The sequence below is a fragment of the Crassostrea angulata genome, chromosome 6 (genome assembly GCF_025612915.1).
Source record: "Crassostrea angulata isolate pt1a10 chromosome 6, ASM2561291v2, whole genome shotgun sequence".
Lineage (NCBI taxonomy): Eukaryota > Metazoa > Mollusca > Bivalvia > Ostreida > Ostreidae > Magallana > Magallana angulata.
The window spans coordinates 25,806,705-25,832,318 of record NC_069116.1 but is presented as its reverse complement, the minus strand read 5'-3'; the positions used below and the strand labels follow the sequence as shown (position 1 = coordinate 25,832,318).

Sequence of the window (25,614 nt, the reverse complement as noted above, 5' to 3'; positions counted from 1 at the left end):
TGCCGATTTATATACCTGTTACACGTGTTCTTAAAAAACATTCAAAGTCCGTGTCCCTTTGAAATACCGAGGATTTTCTTTATTCTTAAATTTTTTCCTATTGGCTATCAAAAAGTTATCAATTACTACTGTGTTAACGATGTCCTGGAATAAACATCATTGTTCATATCCTTGTTTTTAATACGTCCAGTTCAAACTAAAAATCATTTCATAGGCATATATATGCATAAATTAAAAAAAATTATTTGTTTTAACTCAATTTCTTGTTTGTTTACATATTTAACTTGCTTTGATGACACTCTCAAGGAAAACAAATACTGATAAGTTGAAATATTTTGGAGTTTTGTACAATTTTCTCCATTGTGGTACATGTGTACCACACGCACACAAACACCTTAATAACATCAATGACGAATTGAGAGTGGCTGAGAAGCAGGGGCACGGATAGATAGAGAGAGATTAATATTGATGACTATGGGATTAAAATGTTTGTTTTCTCGTACCGAAGTTTATTCAAACTAAGCAGAAAATTGATAGATTTGGCATTAGTCAGATTTACTCCATTTTACGTTATCGCAGGGTTCTAAAATATTAATATCTTAATGCAGTATAAAAGTCTAAAATAAACAATTTCAGACAGCAGAATATTTTTTTTAAACTCTTGGTATGATACTTGAAATAATGGTTGAAATTTATTTATTTATCTTAATTTGGAAAAGATGGGAGATAAGACTATCCTTATATAGTATGGATATCGAGTTCACATATTGCATTTTACCTCTGTGGCAACGTACCGTGAAAACAAACCAGGTTGATCGCGTTAGATAGACAGACACAATTATACAAATTTTGCCGCATTTATCCCCTTTCTTCCACCCTAATTATTTTCCGAAAGATTTATAATGAAAGAAAGAACCTCTCCCCGTGTTAAAAGATTTTACCATGAAAGAAAGAATCTCTTCCCTGTGTTGAAAGATTTTACCATGAAAGAAAGTGCCTCTCCCCTGTGTTAAAATATTTAACCATGAAAGAAAGTGCCTCTCCCCTGTGTTAAAATTTTTTACCATGAATGAAAGAGTCTCTCGCCTTGGTTAAAAATTTTCATATCAATATCCCATCCCCGGCCGGTAATCTAATCTTTCCAGACTTTTAAGATAATAATTATTGTGTACGTTTATGGTTTATTCTATCCTCTTTCGACTGCTTTTCGTCAATGTTCAAGACACAAACTAACTTTGAATTGGCAACTAAGGTTTTGGCGATTACCAAATTCAATTTCATCCTGGTTCAAATTCCAGATTTTTGGACTAACCTCTTAATCAATGAGATTTATAACCAAGTAATTGCATCTTTAACAATTAGAATTGCCATGAAGGATACCTATCTTGACCCTAATAGTGAAAACCACAATCATCATCTTTTTCGGAGTAATCTTTCGTAGAATATATACCTGTATCTGTAGATAGAGGTTAAAATAATGAAATATCTTTGTGGGTGACTTTGTGGGAGTATATCTGTAATCCACAACGGATGATCATTTGACGCGGGTAACTAACGTTTTACTTACAATATCAAATGACTTGGCAGCTGTGAACGATATCTTTATCATTTCAGTTTGAAAAAAATATTTAAAATGATTGATTACAGCAAGATCGTCTAAGACTTATAAGTCATAAACCAAACCAAATCATTTGGCTACATAGCTCTGCAATTTTAATTCTCACTTTTTTTTAGGTAGACTGTAATATTTGACAGTATTGATACATTTTTGTACAGCTATGTGCAATAATTATTGCTTGATAACAGATCTGAAACAGAAACTCAATTTAGTAAATGTCTTAACATTTCATTTATCATAGTACTGCTTGTACTGATGCAGTCTTCTAAAGAACTTTTTAAATTACGTCATTAATCTTGTTTGTGTTTTTTAGACCAGAAATAGTTATATTGTATGCTGATCTTAATTAACAGCAATTGATCACGAAATGTTTTTCGCAAAAAATAAATGCATATTTTATTTTATTTTTTAATAATTCCTCACTGCCAAAAAAATTGTCAAAGCATTGACTTTGCAAAAAGTCTACTTCATGCCAAAGATAAAACAGTGAAATGTGTTCGATGAACCTGCTTTTACACATTAAGTTAAAAGTGATTAAGTTATATTGATTATGGTCATTATTTATTAAGGAGGACTGTTTTTCGATAAGCTACCTCTTCCAAACTGCGAGGTTCGTTCGATTATTCCTAAAAAAAAAAGGATAATGATACCGGTTTCGATACAATTGCATTAAGCTACCAATATCTTAATCTTAGATAATCATGAAGATGCCATTTAATTCAAGAGCGAAAGATAAGTGTTATATTCTAACCTGAATCTGACATGTAATGAGCGTTTGAAACCCCTTACGCCATGAAACTTTTACAGGTAATTCTAGTCATTGGTGAATTTTCCAAATATGGCCTTGCCGATGTAGATTGTACCAATATTCCCGATTGCAGGGTATTTGACTGGGAACCTTGGTCTGTTTGCTCGGGAAACTGTGGTTTCCAGTCACAGAATCGAAAACGCTATATGTGTTGCGATGTGGAGGTTAAACCGCATACTCAGGAAAATTGCTTACTACATTGTAACATGGACGCAAATTTTCTATTTAGTGTGTTTAGACCATGTCGTATATGTGAAAATGGTGGACGACTTAATTCGTCGTCGCTGTCATGTCAGTGTAATGAGTATCACGGAGGTGGGTGTTGTCAAGGTAAGAGACTGGGAAGTTACTCGATGGTGTTTATGCATATAAGTCTGATACATAAAATGTATTATCATCACTGATTGAGGGTTTAAAGTACGCCCATTTTGTAGTTCTGTCGTAATTCCCCGCAGAACAAGATAATTTACGGGTTACGGGATAAGATTTTTTGTTCTAGTATAACCCTATTTACACTACAGTTGAAATAAATAAAAAAAAACCCAAGTTTTTCTGTTTCATTGTAAGTTTCTGTTATTTTTTTCTTTTCTTTTTTTTTTTATAAATGTCTATTTTAATTCATCCAATGTGTACTCTTATATTAATTCGAATGAAGATGTTGTATGAAATGTAGTTATGTAATATCATTAATATTGATCTTATTGTGTATTGAAAACTATAGAAAATGTTGCTTGAGTCTGTCTTATTTGATGAATTAGTTGAGGATTCAAAAAAATTCACAATTAAATACAAATAAATATAGGTGAATCAATATCAAGATATGTTTTAACTGTCCGAGTTATATGCCAAAGAAAAAAAAAACGCTGAGAAAGTTGAGATTGTTGAGATTGTTTGGCAAAAAACGTGCTGCGTTACAATAAAGATAAAGAAAAAAGATATAATAAAATGTCATACTTGTGGAGTGCATGTTTACTAAAGTTTATTTGTTATATTTATGGTTTTGTCGATTCTTCATTTTTTTTATTCCGAGGATTATTATTATTTTAGCGTGAGGTCTGTTTGAATTGAATCTTTTTACGAATTGACATGCTTGCTTATTATAAAATGCTTAACATTCATTAAGGGTCTTTTACATCCGTGACTTTTCTTTTACATCATAAGATGGCGATTTCAACCTATTGTAATACTGTTAAATTCACAAATTGTCGATGTCAATCTTTAATTTATGGCGCAATGGGTATAGGTTCGGTCTACTGGTCCGCATGTTTGTTCGAATAGAGCAATGGATTTTATATTTGTGAAGATCGATATTTTTCAAAAGTTCACCTCCCTAAAATCGAATTTAAACTTTAAAGTAGAACACATGCTAGAATATCTTGAAGGATTATAGAATGTTGGTGTTGTTTGCTAAACATTCAACAAAGGTGTGAAAGTCCCTTAAATGTGAGTTTGCTCTCTGTAATAAACTTATCTTTTACTTACAGATGCGTATTATGCACTTCACATTTTTTTTATTTTCCACTCTTTCATCTGTACAATTCACACTTTTATCTGTAAATTTTACACTTAATTCTGTAAAATTTACACTTTAATCTGTAAAATTCACACTTTAAAGTGTAAAATTGGTTTGTTAGCTAAACATTAAACAAAGGTGTAAAACTCCCTTAAATGAGAGTTCTCTGTGTGATAAAATTATTTTAATTTACGGAAGCGTATTAGTGCCACTTATGCACTTCAATTTTTTTTTTATCCACAGTTTTCATCTGTAAAATTCACACTTTAATTTGTAAAATTCACACTTTAATCTGTAAATTTTACACTTTATTCTGTAAAATTCACACTTTAATATGTAAAATTCACACTTTAATCTGTAAAATTTTAGCCAGAAAAACTGACACTTTTGTAAAAGCATCAAAGGGAGTGTTAAAGTTGTAAAGGTCATGACCCCCTAGGGGGGTGGAGGGGTGGAGTACAGATATTTACATCCGAATAGAGTAAGAAAAATCTTTTAAAACCTTCTTCCTAAAACCATTTGCTTAGAACAGCTGTACTTTTAGTGGAAGCAACTTCAGATAATATGAATTAAAATTTGTTAAAATCAATATCTTAAATCTCTTCCACCTGAAATATTTTACCCTTTATAATGTACCCCTGAATGCCGCGATATGACGCGTTGGTCATTTCCCTAATGACGACTTATGACGCGTCTAAATAAAACCTCAATATTCTTTGCTTATTTTATTCGTCTGAATCAAAATTTAGTGGCAAATAACACCTAATAGTGTCCACCTTTCACAGACGATTATACACAGTCAGGTTATGCGATGGTTTCACAGATATCACGTGATACAATGTACACACACCTGTGAAGTTTAAAGAAAGTGGCGGCTTCGGACAAGTATGATAGTGATTGGTTTAAGATATTGTAGATGAATCTTTGTGTTTAAAATTACCCCCAGGCGGAAATAAACATGACCAAGCCACTTTTTAAAGTTTATGACAGGAATCTGGCTGATTAGCAGTGAATTGAGGCTAATTCCTGACACCTGTGCTTGACAACAATAATGGCAGCATCCGAACATCGGCACATGTGCATTACGTCAGCGTGGGCCTATTCTAACCTATAAATTCAACTCATTCACTGTGGACCTTTTATTGTAGTTATACTGTTCCTTAAAATAAAACCCAAAGGAAAGTAATACACTATGCCTAACATGCTATTAAACGAATGGGGGGGGGGGGGGTGCTAGGAAAACGAAATTTTGGCGAAGATTATTTGTTATTACATACCTTGGTCATTAAATCACTGTTTGAAAATTAATATGTTTATCCTGAATTACAATAACTATTTTAAAACAAATATTGATGTATAACTGTGCAGACAATAGATAAAATAGTGTACAGGTATTTTTAGCTGAATTAATTTAAAATTATTAAATATGGCAAAAACACAAAACTTTAGAAAAATTCTGATTGCAGTCATAAATGAAAAAAGATAGTTTGGTGACATATAACTTTAGGAATGAATTTCTATGCTTTTAAATAAATATTGATTGTTGTGTATTGATCTCAATTCGCAAGATAAAACAAGTACAAGTGTATTACATTATCCAAGACCAGGAAAAATATTTTTGAATTATAGTTGATCATATGCATGTGTTTCCTGATTTTTTAATGTACAGGTAAAATTACCTCAATAAACTCATCTAATTAACTTCTATTCTAAATATATCTGTGTACTCTAAAGTTTTTATGTTAAAGATCAATATTTTCCTATTAAAGTGGTATATTATATGGCATGGTTTGGCAATAATTCTTGTCAATAACTATGGTAAAACAAAACCACTTATTTTCCAGCCAAAAAAGTTTCAGGGAGAAGCTAAGAAAACCTTGTAGGGAAATGACAAATGCGTCATATGGCGGCATTAGGCGGAAAAGATTTCAAGAGTAGGGTGGGGCCACATTGGGGATCTAATTGAACAAAGGAAAACATTTTCAATATTCACAAAAACTGACATGTAATCAAATATGGTTTTACTTATATGCAAGCATTTTGACATATTGCTGATTCTTTAAAATTGTTAAGATTCCGGCCCCATATATACACAGTTGTTTAAGATCTTTTTTAGAACTGCGATGCCCAACATGTGATATGACTATAAAATCATCCTGTTAGAAAAGGGACATGATTATGAACATATTAAGATTATCCAAGTGGGGGGGGGGGTTACCACCATACATGATCGACATGTATTATACCACATTGTCCAGATATTTTGTATTATGAATCCATTAAGCTAATTTTATAATGCCTATTATTGCTCAGGTGAGCGATTTGGCCCATGGGCCTTTTGTTTATTTTTCATCCGATTTCTAAAATCTTTTTCGTTACTAGTTTAATAACATAAAGAGTACACTTTTTGACTTCTTATAGGAGTTTTAACCGCCTGAAAATGATGATTTTATCACAGTTTAAAAAATTAATTTGGAAGAGATGTCTGGCTTTGCACAATGGAAGATAATGATTAAAACTTTGAGTATACAAATTGTTCTGTTTACAAAAATGATTACTTTTTCAAATATTAATTTTTGATATATTTTATCTGCAAATCAAAGATTAAACAGGACATAGAGTTATTTTTCTCTAAAGGCATATAAGTTCTTTCGAGTTCATGTATCGCCATCATTTTAAACTAATGCAATTTTTTTTTAAGTAAAATTTTTTAAAATTTTTGAAATGTTATAACAATTTTTTTGAATAGCAAAAACAAGTCTAGTTATCATTGTATCAATGATATTAACAAAAGGAATATTTAAAAAGATCTTGTCTGATTATTTCGTTTTGCGTTTTTTCCTAGATAAGGTTGTATGGGTTTTTAAACTAAACGAAAAATCAGAAACAAATCTTTGCAGAGCTTTGCCAATATTATTTGAACCTTTACAATCTGAATTTTTTATTGTAGTAGTTTAACATTGATATATCAAATCCTTTTATTTGACTATTTCTATCTATGACAACATTTTTTAGACGTCTCTGATATGCCTGTGTATACACTCATTCTTTAAAAATAGTTAGTATTTCACCATAACAATATGAGTTTTACTATTAAAAGGAATCATTTCGTAAAATGAGTTTTTAGCTCATCTGAATTGAAAGCTCAGGTGAGTTTTTCTGATCACATTTTTTCTGTCGTCCGTCTATCCGTCTGTCTGAAAACTTATTATCATTATTGGAAAACATTTGAGAAATTTTCAAAAATCTTCTTCTCAAGAACCATTTGGCCAGGGAAGCTGAAACTTATGTGGAAGCATCCTCAGGTAGAATAGAGTGAAAAAAAAATCATTACCCACAGAGGTTGGGTAGGGACGCAATTTGGGATTGAATTTTTACATAGGAATATATGGAAAAAATCTTTATAAATCTTCTTCTCATAACCTATTCACCCAGGTAAGCTACAACTTGTGTTGAAACATCCTCAGCTAGTGTAGGTTCAAATTTTTTTCAAGTCAGGACACCCTTGGGGAGGGTGGGGCCTTCGTTCGGGTTGGAAATTACATTGGAATAACTATACAGATTAAATCTTTAAAAATCTTCTTCTCGAAAACCAATCGGCCAGAAACATGTATAAGTATCCTCATGTATTGTAGATTCAAAGTTGTAAAAATCATCACCCCTGGGGTAGGGTAGGGCCAAAAAAGAGGGTCGAATTTTTACATAGGAATATATATAGTAAATCTTGAAAAATGTTCTTCTAAAAAACTGAATGGTAAGAAAAGCTGAAACATGCGTGGATGCATTTTTAGGTATGGTAGATTTAAGTTTGTTCTAATCATGATTCCCGGGGGTAGGATGGGCCTCAATGGGGGAGGGTGGAATTTCTACATAGGAATTCATAAGAAGTGTAATTTTAATGTTAATCATGACTCCCGAGGTTAGGGTGGGACCACAAGGAGGGGGGGGGGGGGGTATGTGAATTTTTACACAGGAATATAACGAATAAACAAATGGTTAATCCTTAAAAATCCCTAAAAAAAATTCTCAGATTTTAATCTGTCAGGAAAGGTGAAACTTGTGTGGAACTATCTTCAGCTAGTGAAAATGATCCCTGGGGTAGGGTGGGGCCACGGGGGTTGAATTTTCACATAGAAAATATATAGAGTTAATCTTTAAAAATCTTCTCAGAAACCAATCAGCCAGGAAAGCTGAAACTTAGGTTGAGGCATCCAGGAAGTGTAGATTCAACGTTGTGAAAATCATGACCCCTTGGTGTAAGTTGAGGCAAAATTTGAGGGTCGAATTTTTACATTGGAATATATAGAGTAAATCCTTATACACATTCTTCCTAAAAATCGAATGGCAAAAAAGCTGAAAAGTGTGTATGCAAACTCAGGTAGGGACTGGGTAGATTCAAGTTTGTTCAAATTATGATCCCCGGGGTTAGGTAGGGGTCACAACAAAGGGGGCGGACAAATTTTACCATGGGATATATAGAGAAAAATCTTAAAGATTTGTTTAGACTTTGGCTCCTGGGCGATTCTTGGCCTCACAAAAGGTTCAGAGTTTAATGTAAGTATATATTCCATATATAAATAATTGTTTAAAATCTTGTTGAGAACTGCAATGCTCAAAATGTGAAAATCAGATATGACTATAAAATCATCCTGTTCGAAAAGGGACTTGATTATAAGTATAAGAATATCGAAGGATAATTTTTTTGTATTTATACTGGATTTACATGTACTATACTAAACTGTACAAATATTTCGTAATATGACTCCGTTAAGCTGATGTTATCATGCCTATTGTTGCTCAGGTTAGCAATGTCGGCCATATGCCTCTTGTTTTTATTTGTCATACAAAAATGAATAATCTCTTATAACGAGCTATATTTCTTTGGGGAGGTGGTTTGGGGGTTGGGGGGTTACGTTTTAACTTCTATAAAAGCTATATTTGGCGCATTCAACACCAATTTAGCAATGTAGAAAACCAAACTCAATGTTTGTCAGTGCACGTGTTGGGCACGTGTTGGGCTGCATAAGAATACCTGATAAATGCAACAGATAAGTCATTGGTTATTATTAAGTCCTTTATATGATTATTTGATATAATTAGAAATGGACATTTTATTATGTTTATTCAGAAACGACTCACGTTTATATGGATTTGAGTAAGTAAATGGCTTGACAGCAAATTCATGAACAAAATGATGTATGGTTGCAAATGAACGTATTTTATCAGAGAACTTTCCTTTCGATTGAATAGATTTTAACAATATCAATAATCATATAAAAAATCCAAAGCCATAGATTAACCTTACAATAACATCCTCACAGGAGCGATAGTAACGAGATAAAACATAAACCTAAATTTTTAACAAAAAATACCTTAAGTGTTTTAAAACCCCTTTTGCCATGAAACTTTTCCAAGTGGTCCTTGTCATCGGGCATCTTTTCAAACATGATTCTGCATATATATTGTGTCCATCCGATTGTAATGTATTGAACTGGGAATCTTGGTCTGTTTGCTCTGGAATCCGGGTTCACAGTCACAGAAAAGAGTACGTTTTATGTGTTGTGATGTTGCTGTTCTACCACATACTCTGGAAAACTGCCTAGTACATTGCAACTTGACCGCAAATTTTCCACTTACTATGTCTAGGCCATGTCGTATTTGTGAAAATGGTGGACGTCTTAACTCGTCGTCGTTGTCTTGTCAATGTGATATATATCATGAAGGTAGCTGCTGCCAAGGTAAGGAATCTTAATTGTGCTTTTGATGCCTAGTATTCTTGTAACAGATCACAGATTGAAGGTATCGTGCTAGCCCAAATGATTCCTGATCTGCAAATTGTCATCCTTACAAGGCCACAATGGTCTTATACGATGTTTAAGCTACACTGTACCTGTAAGTCGCCTTTCAGATACAGCTTATAGGTCCTTAATGTCCAAAATCATTTAAACCAGCTTTAAACCCCCTTTAACTACTTTTAAATATCTTTAAGGGGTAATTACGCTCCTTCAAAATTGTTTTTATAGTGGTCTTAAGTTGTTTATGAAGAATAAAAAAATCACCTTTTCCCAATTGAACTTTTTCAGTCGATGGTCAATCAAACGCATGCCAAAATTCCATATCTTAAAATAATATGGGATGTTGTAGTGGTTTGCGAAACTTTTACCAAAGGTGTACAGTTCCGATCAGACCCAACCTATCAGAAAGGAAACCCCAACTAAACCCTGGGTTTACTTTTTGGGTTTACTCTGGGTTTACTAGAGTGGACCCAGAGTAAAACCAGAGTAAACCCCAAGTTAACCCAGAGTGGACACAGAGAGTAAACCCCGATCAGAAGAATACCCTGAAAGCAGACGCTACATGTGTATTCTGAATATACAAGGGGCAGGAATTACAGGCAGAAGGATGATAAGATAAAATACAGGTCTGTTTCACACTTCAGTGCTTATACTTGACTCCAAAAGCAATTCTCGAGTAAACCCAAAGTAAACCCCGAGTAAACCCAAAGTAAACCTGAGTGGACCCAAATTTTCAAAAAGTAAACACCAAGTAAACCCAGAAAGTAAACCCTGGGTTTAGTTGGGGTTTACTCTGGTGTTAGGTTGGGTCTGATCGGTACTGTAGAAGACCCTTAAATGTGGATTTTCTCTTTTCTCTTTTCTCTTTTAATACCTGAATTTGCCGAAACAAACCTCAGTTGTACAGGAAATCAATATGCTTTGTCATATAATATACAAATTAGATTAAAATCAAATCATTGGATTTGCTCACAAAGATCCTTACGATCCAAGATGTATTGATCTGATTTTAATCACACTGATTAAACGAGATTAAAAAAAGTAACGAATTAATAGGATAAAAAAGAACGGAGATAAAATTGTGAGGCATATTTTGCTGTTTCAAATTTTTTTTTCCATAAAATTGATAAGAATATGTGCAAAATGAAACATTTGTTTGTTTATTGTTGAGCTTTCAAATTGTTTTGATGCGTTAAATTGTTGATATTTCGCAGTAAATGTGTTAATGTATCTTACAATTATCATGTTTATATAATTATAAAATCGTAGATTTAAAAAAGAAATACAAGATGAAAACATATGATAAAAGATTCTATCCATACTGATGTAGGCATTACCCGGTTGATTACCTTACTCATCAAAGGCATATCCCTTTGTACTCACAACCGCTATCAGTTATCTTTTCATTGAGATCATAAAGAAGTTGTAAAGGTGTTTGTGGTTGTCCGACAAAAAGCACAGAAAGTGTGTTTTGTGGAAACAAAAGTGTTTTATTTTATATACACCTTTTAAAACATGTATTTATAGCTGATTTTAGAATTAACACAATTTTACTTGATTGCAAAACATTTTTTGTATAAACCTCTTGTAAATCCTCTTAGATTATTTGAAAAGATACATATTTGGGATATCATATTCCTCAGCGATTAATGAGTAATCCCTCTTTGATTAAAAATGAACAGCTGACTCGAGGGAAATTTTACGAGAGATAATGATTGCATGCAACGGGCATAGTTGCAACAAGTGGAGTGTTTTCAGTATTTTGCTTGTATGACCCACAAAAAAGGCAAAGGGAATCTACTTATCAATATTATATATTTTAATTATAAATAAAATTTTATGATTATATAGAAAAAATCACAAAGATCTAAAAGCTTACTAGCCATCTCTAAAACAAAACCATCATTTGGCTTTATGGTATTGCAAGTCTCACTGTTTTATGTCAGACTGTCATATTTGAAATTGTTATTGCATTGTTTACACATTAAATGAATACAGTTCTAAATCACTTAGAAAGCATGTATTTCATTGTGTTTAACATGCAATTATCATGGTATCGATTATGTCAACATATTTATTTACAAAATGAAGCAGGGTTTGACTGAATTTATTTCATCTGAAACCTTCGTAACATATGAATAGATTTTGATAATATCAATTAATATATACATTACACTTTTTACATCTCCTCAGGGAATAAATAAAAGAGATGGTCAATATTACTTAATTGCAAAACTCATCAACTAAAAAAAACTTTTTGATCTCATGGTATGTTTTATTTCTTTTGGCCTCGAATAGGTAAGTCAATTACCATCATTCTGCTTATATTCTTAAAAAAAAAAGCTTTTATTAAGGAGAGTCGTTAAAAAAAAGTTCGTAGAAAAACCTGTTTTGAATGATTATTTTAACCTCTTTAAAACAAATGTTAATAAATGATTTTAGAATTCACATAATTTCATTTAATTACAAACATCATTTTTAATGAAAACCTCTTGTAATGCCGTTAATCTTACCTAATAGTTAGGAGACACTCATCTGTAATGCCATATGTTTCAGCGATTTACGAATAATCTCTCTTTGATTACGAATCGGCAGCTAGCTGTCTCAACTTTGCGAGAGATAATGATTGCTCGCGACGGGAAAAGATACAACAAGTAAATAGTTACAACAAGTAGAAAGTTATTTTGCTAGTATGGCCTACAAAAAGTGCAAACTTAACCATTTTTATATGTCTTCATAATCAATTCAATTCTAAATTGATTATCATTGAAAAATCATTAATAATAAGATCTAGAAGTTAACTCTCCCTCCAGGCAAAAAAAAACCCCATCATTTGGCTTTAGGGTTTAATAATTTTTACTGTTTTATGTCAGAATGTCATATTTGAAACTCTAATTACACTTTTAAAACTTAACAAATGCACATCTAACACAATTAATACATTTAATTCTGTTTAAAACGTGTGACATGTAATTAAGGATTTTCGGCTTCGGTCGAAAATACATTTTGTTTTTGTCTTTTTTTATCATTATCTCGACAAAGTTTTGTCAGCAATTTTTTGAAAATGAAAAAAAAAAATGAAAAAGTGGTTTTATAGCATTTCTGAATAACAAGGTTATGTACGTTTTTAGATTTCCAGTTCTGGTACTTCCGGTTTTGACAAGGAAAATACAAGAAATTGAATAAAGCACATTATATTGCTTACTTTTTGAGTCAGAGCATTCAACTTTTTTATAAGATGTATCTTTTCAAGCTGTACAAAGTTGTAAAGGTTAATTTTTTTTTTCGTTTACTTACCATTTTTGAGATAAAACACCCTTAACTTGAAATAGGGGAACGAAAAAACAAAAATTATTTTAAAAAAAACCTTAAAATTATAAAACCTTAAGAATTTTAAAAGAGGTGTGGATATTGTTAAGATGAATGTAATTAATATGTATTCTAAGTTTCATTAAAAAAAATATTGAGTATTTCCATTTTTATGGGTCGATGGAAATTGTCTATGAGGGTTTCAATGTTTAATCAGAATTACGCATTTAACGTTTTCTCAACCTGTTTTCAAAAAAATATGGGACCTAATGCACAGACTTGAAAAGGTTCTAAAAATAAAATTCAAAAACATAAGGGATCTGGAGGGGTCAATATTAAAAAACAGCCCTTTAGCTATAACTTTTTTTTTCCTCCGATTTCAAAAATCTTTTCGGTGAATAGTTTAAACAAATAAAGAGTACAAGTTAAAAAGTTATGGTCCCATATTTAACTTCTTGTATGAGTTTTAATGGCCTGAAAATGATAACTTTATCACAGTTTAAATAATCAATTCGAAAGAGTTGTCTCGCTTTTCACAGTGGAAGATAATTATACGACTTTAAACATACCAATTTTTCTGCTAACAAAAAGAATATTAATTTTTAATTAATTAATATTTTAATTTCCTTAAATTATTGATCTTCTTCAACTGCAAATCAAAAATAAGATAGGACATAAAGTTCTAGAGTTATCTTTCCCTAAGTTCTTGCGAGTTCATGTACGACCATTCGTTTATATTATGGCGATTAATTTTTTTATAAAAAAATTTCAAAATATTATAACATTTTTTTTAAAATAACAAAAACAGGTCCGGTTATCTTTGTAGTACAGATAATGTCACGAAAGAAACGCTAAAGAAATCTTTTCTGAATATATTGTTTGCGTTTTTACCTGGATTATTTTGTATGGGTTATTAAATTAAACGAAAAAGTAGTAAAATTTATTGTAGAGCATTGCATATTTCATTGCCAATACTATTTAAAACTTTGAATCTAAAATTACGATTTTTAAGCATAACATTGCAATATCAAATCCTTTTACTTGACTATTTCTATCTAACATTTGTTAAGACATCTCTAATATGCCCGCGTATACACGAACTCTTATACAAATGAGTAAGTATTTCACCATAACAATACGAGTTTTACTATTAAAAGGAATCAATTCGTTTAATGAGTTTTAGCTCACCTAAAATGAAAGTCAAGTGAGCTTTTTCTGATCACATTTTGTATGTCGTCCGTCTCTCTGTCTGTGTGAAACATTTCTCATTTTCAACATCTTCTCCTGAAGCAATTGGCCAATTTTAAGCATCCTTGTCACAAAGCACCTTTAAGCAAAGGGGATTCAAAGTTGTGAACATTTGGGACCACGCCTTATTTCGAGGGGAGATCATTAGGAATCATTGGAAAATTTTGAGAAATTTCAAATAATCTTCTCAAAAACTATTTGGCCAGGAAAGCTGAAACTTATGTTGAAGCATCCTCAGATAGAGTAGATTAAGGAAAATCATTATCCTAGGGGTAGGGGTCGAATTTCTATAAAGGAATATATACAGTAGATATTTAATATACTTAGAAACTAGTTAGCCATGAAAACTGAAACTTGTGTTGAAGCATCCTCAGCTAGTGTAAATTCAAAGTTGTTACAGTCATGACACTCTTGAAGTAGGGTGGGGTCACCAATTATGCAATGGGGTTTAAATTTTTACATAGGAATATAAAGAGTAATTTTGAAAAAATCTTCTCAAAAACCAATTAGCCAGCAAAGCTGAAACTTTTGTGGAAGCATCCTCAGGTATTGTAAATTCATAGTTGTGAAAAATCATGATTCCTAGGGGTAGGATGGGGCCACCATTGGGGATAGAAGTTTAACATTGGAATATATAGTGTAAACAAATGGTTATTCTTAAAAATCTTCTTCGAAGAATTGAATCTGTTGGGAACGCTGAAACTTGTGTGGAAAAACATCCTCAGCTATTAAAAATCACGATCCCTGGGGGTAGGATTGGGCCATATTCGGTTTGAATTTCAAATCATGATCATGGTAAGGTGGGCCGCAATGGGGTTTGACTTTCTACTTATGAATAAATAAAGAAACCATTTAGAAACTTGTGTGGAAAAACATGCTCAGCTATTAAAAATCACGATCCCTGGGGGTAGGGTTGGGCCATATTCGGTTTGAATTTCAAATCATGATCATGGTAAGGTGGGTGGCAAAAGGGTTTGACTTTCTACTTATGAATAAATAAAGAAACCATTTAGAAATCGTCTTCTCAAAAACCTTTTGGCAAGAAAAGTTGAAACTTGTGTGTAACAACCTCAGGTAGGGACTGGGTCGATACAAGTTTATTCAAATCATGATCCCCGGGGTTAGGATGGGGTCACAACGGGGGGGGGGGCAAATTTTTACCAAGGTATATATAGAGAAAAATGTTTAAGATTTGATTAGACTTTGACCCCTGGGCGATTCTTGGATCTCATAATGGGTACATAGTTTGATGTAGGTTATTATCCAATATAGAAACGATTGTTTAAGATCGTGTTGAGTTTGCAATTTTCAACAAATGATTTGACTATAAAATCATCCTGATAGAAAAGGGTATTGTTTATAAACATAAGAATATTTAAGAAGAAAAAAGGATTGCTATATATACAGGATGTATATGTATTACACTACATTGTCCAGATATTTTGTAATATGACTCGTTTTTCCTAATTTTATCATGCCTATTGTTGCTCAGGTGAGCGATGTGGCCGATGGGCCTCTTCTTTTATTTGTATTACAAAAATGAATATATACCTTTTGTTGCGGTATATTCTGTTTTTTGTTTTTTTTTGTTTTTTTTTTGTTTACTTTTTAACTTTAGAAAAAGCTATATTTGACGCATTCATGACCAATTTTGCAATGTCAAAAAACAAAACTCAATGTTCGTCAGTACACGTGCTGAGCTGGTTAAAAATATTGTGATAATTGTGGCGGATAATTCATTGGTTATTATAAAGGTCTTTATATGACTACTCAATGTGTTCAGAAATGGACATTTCATATGTTTATTCAGAAACGACTCACGTTTATATGGACTTGAGTAAAGAATCCTTAGAAACAGCATGGAGTAAATGGTTTTACAGCAAATCCATTAACAATATGAAGTATTGTAGCAAATGAACTTATCTTATCAGATAACTTTCCTTTGAATTCAATAGATTTCAACAATATTAATAATCAAATAAAAATTCCAAAGCCTTAGATTAACCTTACAATAACATTTCTCGCGGGAGCAATAGTAACGAGATAAAACATAAACCTAAAATTTTGACAAAATTTCGTGTTAAGTGTTAAAAACCACTAACGACATGAAACTTTTACGACTGATCCTTGTCATCGGGCATCTTTTCAAATATGGTTTTGCAGACTTTTCTTGTACGGGTGCATCTGATTGTAAGATATCAGATTGGGAATCTTGGTCTGTTTGCTCAGGAATCTGTGGTTCACAGTCACAGGAAAGAGAACGTCACATGTGTTGTGATGATAATGTTATACCACAAACTCTTAAAAATTGCCTAGAACATTGCAACTTCACCGCAAATTTTCAACTTACTCTGTCTATGCCATGTCGAATTTGTGAAAATGGTGGAAGTCTTAATTCGTCGTTGTTGTCATGTCAATGTGATATATATCATGAAGGTAGTTGCTGTCAAGGTAAGAAATGTGAATTCAGCTTCTTATGCATATGTGTTCTTGTAACAGATTACAGACTTAAAGTGTTATGCTAGACCAAAATGATTAAGGATTGCAAATTGTAAAATTAAATAGTGTCATTCTTGTTTAAAAACGATATTGCCTTTTTTATAGGGTGGATCTATGCTCCATATTTAGTAAAAGTCTAGGGAAAGTCAACTAGAAAGTAAACTTATTCTATTGTTTAAAAATTGGTGCAATAACCAGAAAACCATTCAAAATAATAACAGAACATGAAATTCTAGTTTGAGCATTCGAGACCACCGAATACCGTAACTTTTGCATGTTATTAATGTGAGTTTACTCTGTATATAAAGACAATCGTATGAAAATACGATAATTATCTGTATTCTAACTAATTGATGTAATTTGATAGGTATGAGTTTCATAAACGGCGGGATTGGTCTTTACTGCACTTTTTAACACTCGTTATATTTTTTAAGTTTAACGTCTCTTTTCTCCGCAGAAGTTTTAGCAAATCTCAACGTTGTCTTTTTAATTTATCCGCTTCAGACACAAACAAATCTGTTTTTTAAACTATACTTATTAAATGTTTGAATTTAAAACTCATTTTTAAGAGCATTTACTCAACTTTTGAAGTCATTTCAACTGTGTAAAAAGAAGTACGGAACGCAGTTTCTGCAGTAAAGTAAATGAAATGTCGAAAAAAGTTCTCAGCAGCCGGACAAGGAAATCTGTTTTGCCTCGGACTAAAATGTTGTTTTGTCATTTTCGAGACAGCAACTTTCTACCGATGCTGGAGTCCGCCACCAAAATAACGCTCACAATGAAATTCAAAATGACGATTTTAAGTCGGCAGACAAAAATAAATGAGCTATTTGATGGTTTTGGAGACAGTAAATTACATGTATCAAATTGACAATTTCCGTAAACACGACCAACCTTTAACCAGTCTTCTTCTTATACAGCCCTTTAAACTGTAAACATTCAATAACAAACCAAATAATTAATTATACCCGGCAGTCACGTACCGTGTTTGAACAAATAAAAGGGGGAACAGGGGTGCAGAGTAAAAGTATTTGTCAATGAATGTTTTTGCTTTTTTAACACATTTACATTAAGATGTCCACTACAGCATACATCATTTTGAAGACTACTTTCTTACCTTGGAAGGAAGATAATTTAATAGGAATTATCCCCCTTTTTTGGCATTATGATTTATTTTTAACAATTTCAGTTTTCTTAAATAATTATTTTATTTGATGTAATTTATATGCAAATCATATTCATTAATTTTAAGATCGAAAACAAAATTCAAAATTGTTTACAACATTGTCTTTTTTACATATCATAATTTTATTAATATATTGCTGAAATTTATACTTCAAATTTTGAAGTTTTTAATTCTAAATTTGAACAAAATGTGATGGCACATAAAAAAATTGTCAATGAAATTTCTTTAAAATTTCATACATCAACCTTTGCATGTGCTTTATAAGTTATAACATTTTTATGGCATCTTTCTTGGCATTTAAGAGAGATACCACAATATGAATCAACCCTCCCCCTTTTTAGAATTTTGACCCTTTGTGACAAATTCTGTTTGGAACCATAAAAAAGTCATGCATTTTAGATTTATCAATTAACATGAACAGATCATTATCAGAGTATATATCTGACTATATTTACCGCCTATGATTTTGTACATTTACATTTCTAAAATAAAAAATGTTAAATTTCCACCAGCTCCTGTTGTGACAATGACTACTTTAGAGCCGTTAAGTACTGGAAAAAGATCTGTCAAATCCTGTATGACGTCATAATGAATAAATGTCTTGCTGTTTTATGTCAGACTGTAACCGGGGAGCGGATGGAAGTTTTAATTTTAATTAGATTGGACTGTCGTATTCGAAATTGTTATTACATTGTTTACACATTAAATGAATACACATCTAAATCATTTAAAAAGCATGTACTGTATTTTACATGTAATTACCATTGTATCGATGATGTCAACAAATTTGTTTACAAATTAAAGCATGGTTTTGACTGAACTTATTTCATCAGAAAACATTCGTAACGTATGAATAGATTTTAACAATACAATATCAATTAACATATAAACCACCCTTTTACATCTGATCAGAGAATAAATAAAATAGATCGTCAATATTACTTTGAGAACTCATCAACTAAGAAACTCTTTGATCTCATGGTATGTTTTATTTTTTGCCTCCAAATAAATAAGTAAATTACCAATATCTTGCTTATATACCTAAAAGGCTTGTAACATTGCATGAATATAGATATTCAAAAAATTCAATCTAGGCGTGAACTATCCGTTTTGAATCGATTTTTACTTTTAAATGCGTTTAAATATAATTTAATAATTTCATACAAAGTTTATAATAATGTTTGCATTCTGGAGAAAATCCTTATTACAAATATTCTTGTCTCTGAAAATTTAAGTAAGTGCGGCACACATTGTTTTAATATTACGAAAGGGGTGACCTAGATTTAATTTTCTTTCTTGCCGCCCTGAACATTGATAATTTAGCAATCACCCCTTTGTTAACCTTAGATAAATATAAAATGTTCTAGGGTTTATAACTCTAGTTAGTGATATTGTTTTGTATAAGAATCCTATTTTTATGGATTTTAATTTTCCAAATTGCGAAAAGATCTTTTTCCAAGGTCAGAAATTGACACAAGATCATTATCTTTTGGTGGTGACTGTTTGTCGATAGATCGATGCTTCCCATCGAGATTAAAGGTAGCAATAATTGATATATGTTTCGATATCCTCCATTACGAGAATAAAAATCAAGCCTTAGATTAACCTTACCTTGACCTTTCTTGTAGGAGCGACAGATACGTGATAAAACTTAAAACACAATTTTTGAAAATAAAAACCCCAAACACAATTCGTGTTAAGTGTTGAAAACCACTTACGCCATGAAACTTTTACATGTGATCCTTGTTATCGGTCAATTCTCTAAATATGGTTTTGCAAACTTTAAGTGTACCAGCGCAACCGATTGTAAGGTATCAAACTGGGAATCTTGGTCTGTTTGCTCAGGAATCTGTGGTTCACAGTCACATTCAAGAGAACGTTACATGTGTTGTGATAATAATGTTAAACCACATACTATAGAAAACTGTTTAATGCATTGCAACTTGACTGCAAGCTTTCCTCTTACTCTGTCTAGGCCATGTCGTATATGTGAAAATGGTGGACGACTTAATTCGTCGTCGTTGTCATGCCAATGTGATGTTTATCACAAAGGCGGATGCTGTCAAGGTAAGAATTGTGAATTTGACCTCTGATGAACATGTACATGTGTAAGGGATAACACATTAACGTTAGTCCAAATGGTTGATGATCCTCAATAATTTCGTCTTCACGTCTTTACGTTGTCCTTGGGGGACAAAAATAACAGTCTAAGACCAAAAAAAAGTCGAACAGAATAATGAATTCTAGTAGCAGCCTGTAAAAGGGCAAAAAATCATTTCGTGAGTAAAGTTTTAAAAAAATACCGTATTTTTAAATTAATTTTGTATTATTATTCTGTTGACAGAATAATAATTAATTCAAATAAATACTTAAGCATTAAACAAATTTGGAATCTGCCTTACTTGTGTATAATTGTATTTTATTTTAAATTTACGACAAACCTGCAGATACGGTTTGAACAAAAAAAAACCACATGTAGTTTTTGTCTTAAAGTTATAAAATAGAACTTAAAAATTATTTTTCTTCCTAATACTGTAATACAATGGCCAATTTTTGTTTCCTAATTCTTACTTTCGAATAAGAACAAAAAAACTTATGTCCCTTATGAGTTAAATAAATGCAAAACACAAAAAATCATGATTATTTCATTTATTGCTTGCATACTTATGAATTGGATGAAAAAAATATTAAAATTTTATGAAATTGTAACAATAAGTAGAATGTCAATATACAGTATGTCATGCATCATTGTACCGTGTGTTTTCCTTTGAAAACAGCAATGGTTTTATTTTTAATACACTACAGAAAACCTTTCCCTAAAAACATATGACATTGCGTGGTTTATGGAAATCGGGATGATGCAAGTATATCTGTTCCTTGATGACCGCTCTGAACAAATATCTTAAAATAACCAAATGGAAATTATGTAAGAAAAACAACAGATAAATGCGGAAATAATCCGGTAGTCGCATAATGCACGTTTAAGCATTTAACTTCACCTTTTCTATTTCCCTTCAAAAATGAAAAAAAACAATGTTTTCAACTTTATGCATAATCAGTATAATCCAAGTAGATTTTTTTCTAATGTGAAATTGTCATGTCCAATACGTCGACAATGATGAACTGATGTGCACATAAATCAAGCCTGTCTAAATAGAACCATTGGATTAGAAATTTCAAGGATCGCAGGTCGAACGAAGGAAAAAGAACTCTGATGAAAGTATACCAATGGTGCAACATTCTTAGAAGCACCCCTGGAATCATGCATCTTCTGATATCATTCTCGTGGGCTCTACCACATCGACTACCGGAAGTATTATACTACATTCGTTCTATGTATGCAACACTGCATTGGTCTTTTTTCGTATCACTTGAAAGCTGATATTGACGTCATCATTATGATTATCAGGCTAAAACTCTTGCTGGGTCATTTTAAAGATAAAAGAAACCTCGACAAAAAATTCTGCTAAAGGCCTGCTGATTTAAAGTAGACATAAGTTTTTGTTGTAACGATTTTTTAATTTTTATAATTTGAGTATTCATATCGATACTAGTGATATTCTCAAAAGAAAAAGGAATCTTTGAATTGAATTGCATGATTATCATTATATGTCTATTTTTTAAGTGAAAGAATCGTCTTTTAAAGCACTTATCTTATAGAACTTAAACTTGCCTACTCAAGCCTTAATTTGAAACGGAAATGCAAATCGTTGTTTAGAATCCGTATATTATTTCTTTTTTACACGTGTTATCTGATAAAAATGAAATCTGCTTACGAAGACCTCTTTAATCTACATGAGCAAATTCAATGATTTTAATTACACTTATTCACAGGCAACTAACATGTCAACAAGAGAACATTACTTTCACTTTAATATTGGATTACCGAAAGAAAGTCCTTTATCCGTCGTTGCTGCAATCTTCCGTTCAGTTTTCATGGTTCAATCATAGTACATATACTGATGTACTGATAGAAGTTGATTTTACTGATAATCATTTGGTTTAAAATCAAATATGTAATTTCGAGTGGCAAGTAGTTTCCTAGGTGTAAAAGAATTAAACACATTTTTTCTGATAATAGTATGATTTTTTTTTTTTGGGGGGGGGGGGGGGGTTCCGATAAGAATTCTTATAAAACCACATATGAATCATGTTGTGTAATATCTATTGATAGAATTAAAATTCATCAAACTATGAGTTAGTAATCGAAATAATTTATATTTAAGAATCCAAGCAATTTTGAACTTTTGTCTTGTTCAACCAGACGTTCAGCTGTTTGTAAATCTCTGACAAGCAGAGAGTCTCTCTGCTTGTCGGAGATTTATGGAGACAGCAGAGCGTCTGTTTTAACGAGACTATAATGAACTCTGGCGTAGAAATTATTCCTACGCCAGAGTTCAATATAGGCTAATATTCCGAATTCTTACGACTACAAAATTACTTGAGTTGTTCGTGCCCTTTGAAATCTAATTTTTCTCCCGAAATTTATTAGCAATTTGCAGTGAAAAACAATCCTCTGATTACATTACATGTACGTCGAATTTTTCGATAATTATTAAGTACTAAGTCTTGTCTGTGGTTATGATTTGTGCTTAGGTCCAAACCCTATTTCACTTGCGGTTTGCCAAGGTAACTGCACAGGAGAGTTGATTAAAATCAACTTCAAAAATTCAACTCTATGTAAGAAAATATGTCAAAAATGATATAAACGTAAACCTTCCAATGCGCGGATCTAGAGGGGGGTCAGAAGGGTCCGCCCCCCTTCCCCCTGCAAAATTCAAATGTCTTTGAATTACATTGCAAAATTACCAAAAAAATATGCCCAGGCAAACTCAAATAACCGTCACTCACCCCCCCCCCCCCTCTGTAAAATGGTTTGGATCCGTGCATGCTTCTATCGACTTTTTCAATATGCTAAACTAAGAATTGCAAACTCCTAAACTCACTTTAAAGGGGATAAATTAATGCAATTGTGTGCGAATGAGATAAGACGTAAAAATGTATAAATTGTATATTTGCTGCTTACGCATTTTATTTTATTAATAATTTCTTCTTGTATTGATTACACAAATGTAACCAAGGTGACGTAGACATTTGTTATATAGTTAACTGTTTGAATATATTCAGATAATATGAAATAACCTATTATTGAAAATATCAAAACTTTTAAGTTTGTCTTTTTGGTTTTTGTTTTTTTTAAATTTGTAATATTGGTGTTTCGGATTTCCATTATTTCGCTCTAAGAATGATACAAATTTTTTAATTTTCTTTTTAAAAAGTCTTTGGTTTATAAATCAGATTTCCTTCTAACTGAGCTATTTGAGTTAACAGAAGTCCCCTCCTTTCTTTGCAATAAGCTTTGCAATAGTATTTTTTTTAATTATTTGCTATTTATTGTTTTTGGTCGGTTTTTCGTAACATATTTCCTTGCGTGAATGATAGAAAAGACAAATACTTTTTGAACGATTGATAAAGATTTTAAAGTTTCAGTGATAGAAAATCTTATGTAAACAAGGATAGTTCCATGTTTTTGTTTAATGGATTGTCCTCTTCTGGGTACTTTAAAGGGAAACTTAATTCATTGTCCATTTTATGATGTAAAATCTATAATATACTTTATTTGTTTGACAGGGTCATCGACTTTTTAAATCCTTTACTAACAGGAGTAATGAATCCCATATAAGTCCCTTTAAAGGAATAAGTGTTTTATCTGTGGTTCTTTCGGAATTGAATTAAAAAATCATGACAATGACGGTTAGAATATCGCTAGTTCTTTTAATGTCCTGTGGGATGTTGGTTGCAGTTTATCAAGTTAAGGAAAACTGTAGAACAGATGGATCTGGCCATTTTGGGGACTGTCAGATCTTCTCATGGAGATCATGGGGTAGTTGTAACGGTGTGTGTGGGAATCAAAAACGGAGCAGAGAACGTGTGTTCTGTTGTAGTAAAGATGTTCATCCATACAATCTTGAAAACTGTTTAGAACATTGCAATTTTTCCAAAGATTTTGAATCGCATCAAAACCAAACGTGTATTGTTTGTGAGCATGGTGGAACATCATCTCCCCTTGCATTTACATGTAAATGTACACCGAAATACAAAGGGGACTGTTGTCAAGGTAGGAAACAATTTGGAAGTTTTTTTCAAACAACTTCTTTTTTTTAATATTGACTTTTTATCTAAAAGATTACTTTTTTAAAATAACTGTTTTTGAAATAGCACCGTCTCAAATAGTATTTAAAAAACAGTATTTAATATCAGTGCATGAGTGTAATTGTAAGTAATGAAACATGTACTGTTGTAAATAAACATCTAAAAAAAGGAACTAAACTAGCTTCCCTGACTAGCGTTTTAAGTGGAAAGAAAAATCTTGTAAAAAGTAATTATAACATACCATTTCATTAATGTGCAAAGTCGATTATGATCCCGTGGGTTTCTTTATAATTAATGCAATCTTAATTAGGAAGTCTTATTATACTGGAAGATACCATGTCATTTTGCTACGTGTAATGCATTTACAAGTAGTTGCAGAGCACCTTACGCACATTAAGATAGCTTCATTGTTAGGTTACACTCTACAAAGAAAAATGATGATTGCTTTATAAATTGATTAAATATAAATAACATGAATGCCACAATGACAAATATGTTCAAGACACCTAAGAAATGTAATAGTTATTGTCTTTGCTAGTCAAAAGTTTTCGATTCACGCCGTTTCGCCGAAAGCGGAGGGTATAGAAAACTATTGTATTAGTGTAGCTAAGATCTTAAACAAACGACAATGTTCAGTAACTGTGATATAATGATATTGTAGAAAATGGCAATTGAACCAACCAAGTTGGCGTAAATTGTAACAAAAAGTATAATGTGGAGTTGATAAAGCAACCCAACTACCATCTATCAACTTTTTTTTGAGTGTACAATTACTTTTTAACCTCCTATACCTCTGTAAATAAAATGGTTTCATTTGATTTACATTTTCTTTGGCAAAGGAGTGTTTATGTTTATCATCAAACCTGAGATTAAATCCTCCCCCAAGAGTGCGATAAAAGAGCAATGTTAGTGATAGGCACATGTACATGTAGTGAAAAAGTATTTCATAATAGTGATGCATGTATTTTACACTTTCATAATGAAAAACATGCAAATTTCCCGAAATATTTGAATAAATAACTAAAAGCAACAATTAAATTTTATTTATAAGATCCATTCTAGTTCCGCTTTCAGTATTGTTTTGACCTTTTTTAAAGTTTAAAAATGTTGCAGAAAAGTTCAGATAATGCTTGCCATACACTAGGACTTAAAAAAATAGTTAATCTGTCATTAAAACTCAAAATAATGAAATATTTTAAACCGAGGTATGACAATATAAAATGGTATTACGCATGCCGTTTCCTTATACATTGATTTTTTTTTCTTAGAAATACTATAATTATTAGAAAATAGCACGTCAGTTTATTTTTCAAGGCTAATAGAGTTAACTTTCAAATAATCAATTGTTCAATGTTTAATGTACCAAAAATGATAAAATAAACATTAAAAAAGTTATAATGGCTAAATAATGTTTTCAAATTTCATAGACAAAATGCATCATTTGTTTATTTGTAGGCAAGAATGATATTTGGAAGATTTAATTAA

At 31.8% G+C, this 25,614-nt stretch overlaps 1 protein-coding gene across 6 annotated transcripts in view; it reads left to right on the top strand.

Moving 5' to 3' along the window:
* The window catches only part of LOC128190197 (fibropellin-1-like), a 123,494-nt gene that overhangs the window by 74,037 nt on the left and 23,843 nt on the right, over positions 1 to 25,614 (top strand). Inside the window, exon 1 of one of the 6 annotated variants that reach the window (XM_052862144.1) lies at positions 19,893 to 20,043. The exons of 4 other annotated variants lie outside the window; for them this stretch is intronic. In XM_052862144.1, the coding sequence (XP_052718104.1) occupies positions 19,908 to 20,043 (136 nt within the window). In that variant the 5' untranslated portion in view covers positions 19,893 to 19,907. Of the gene's footprint in view, positions 1 to 19,892; positions 20,044 to 23,724; positions 24,095 to 25,614 lie in introns of those variants that run through there. One more of the 6 variants, XM_052862138.1, reaches the window with a different exon arrangement.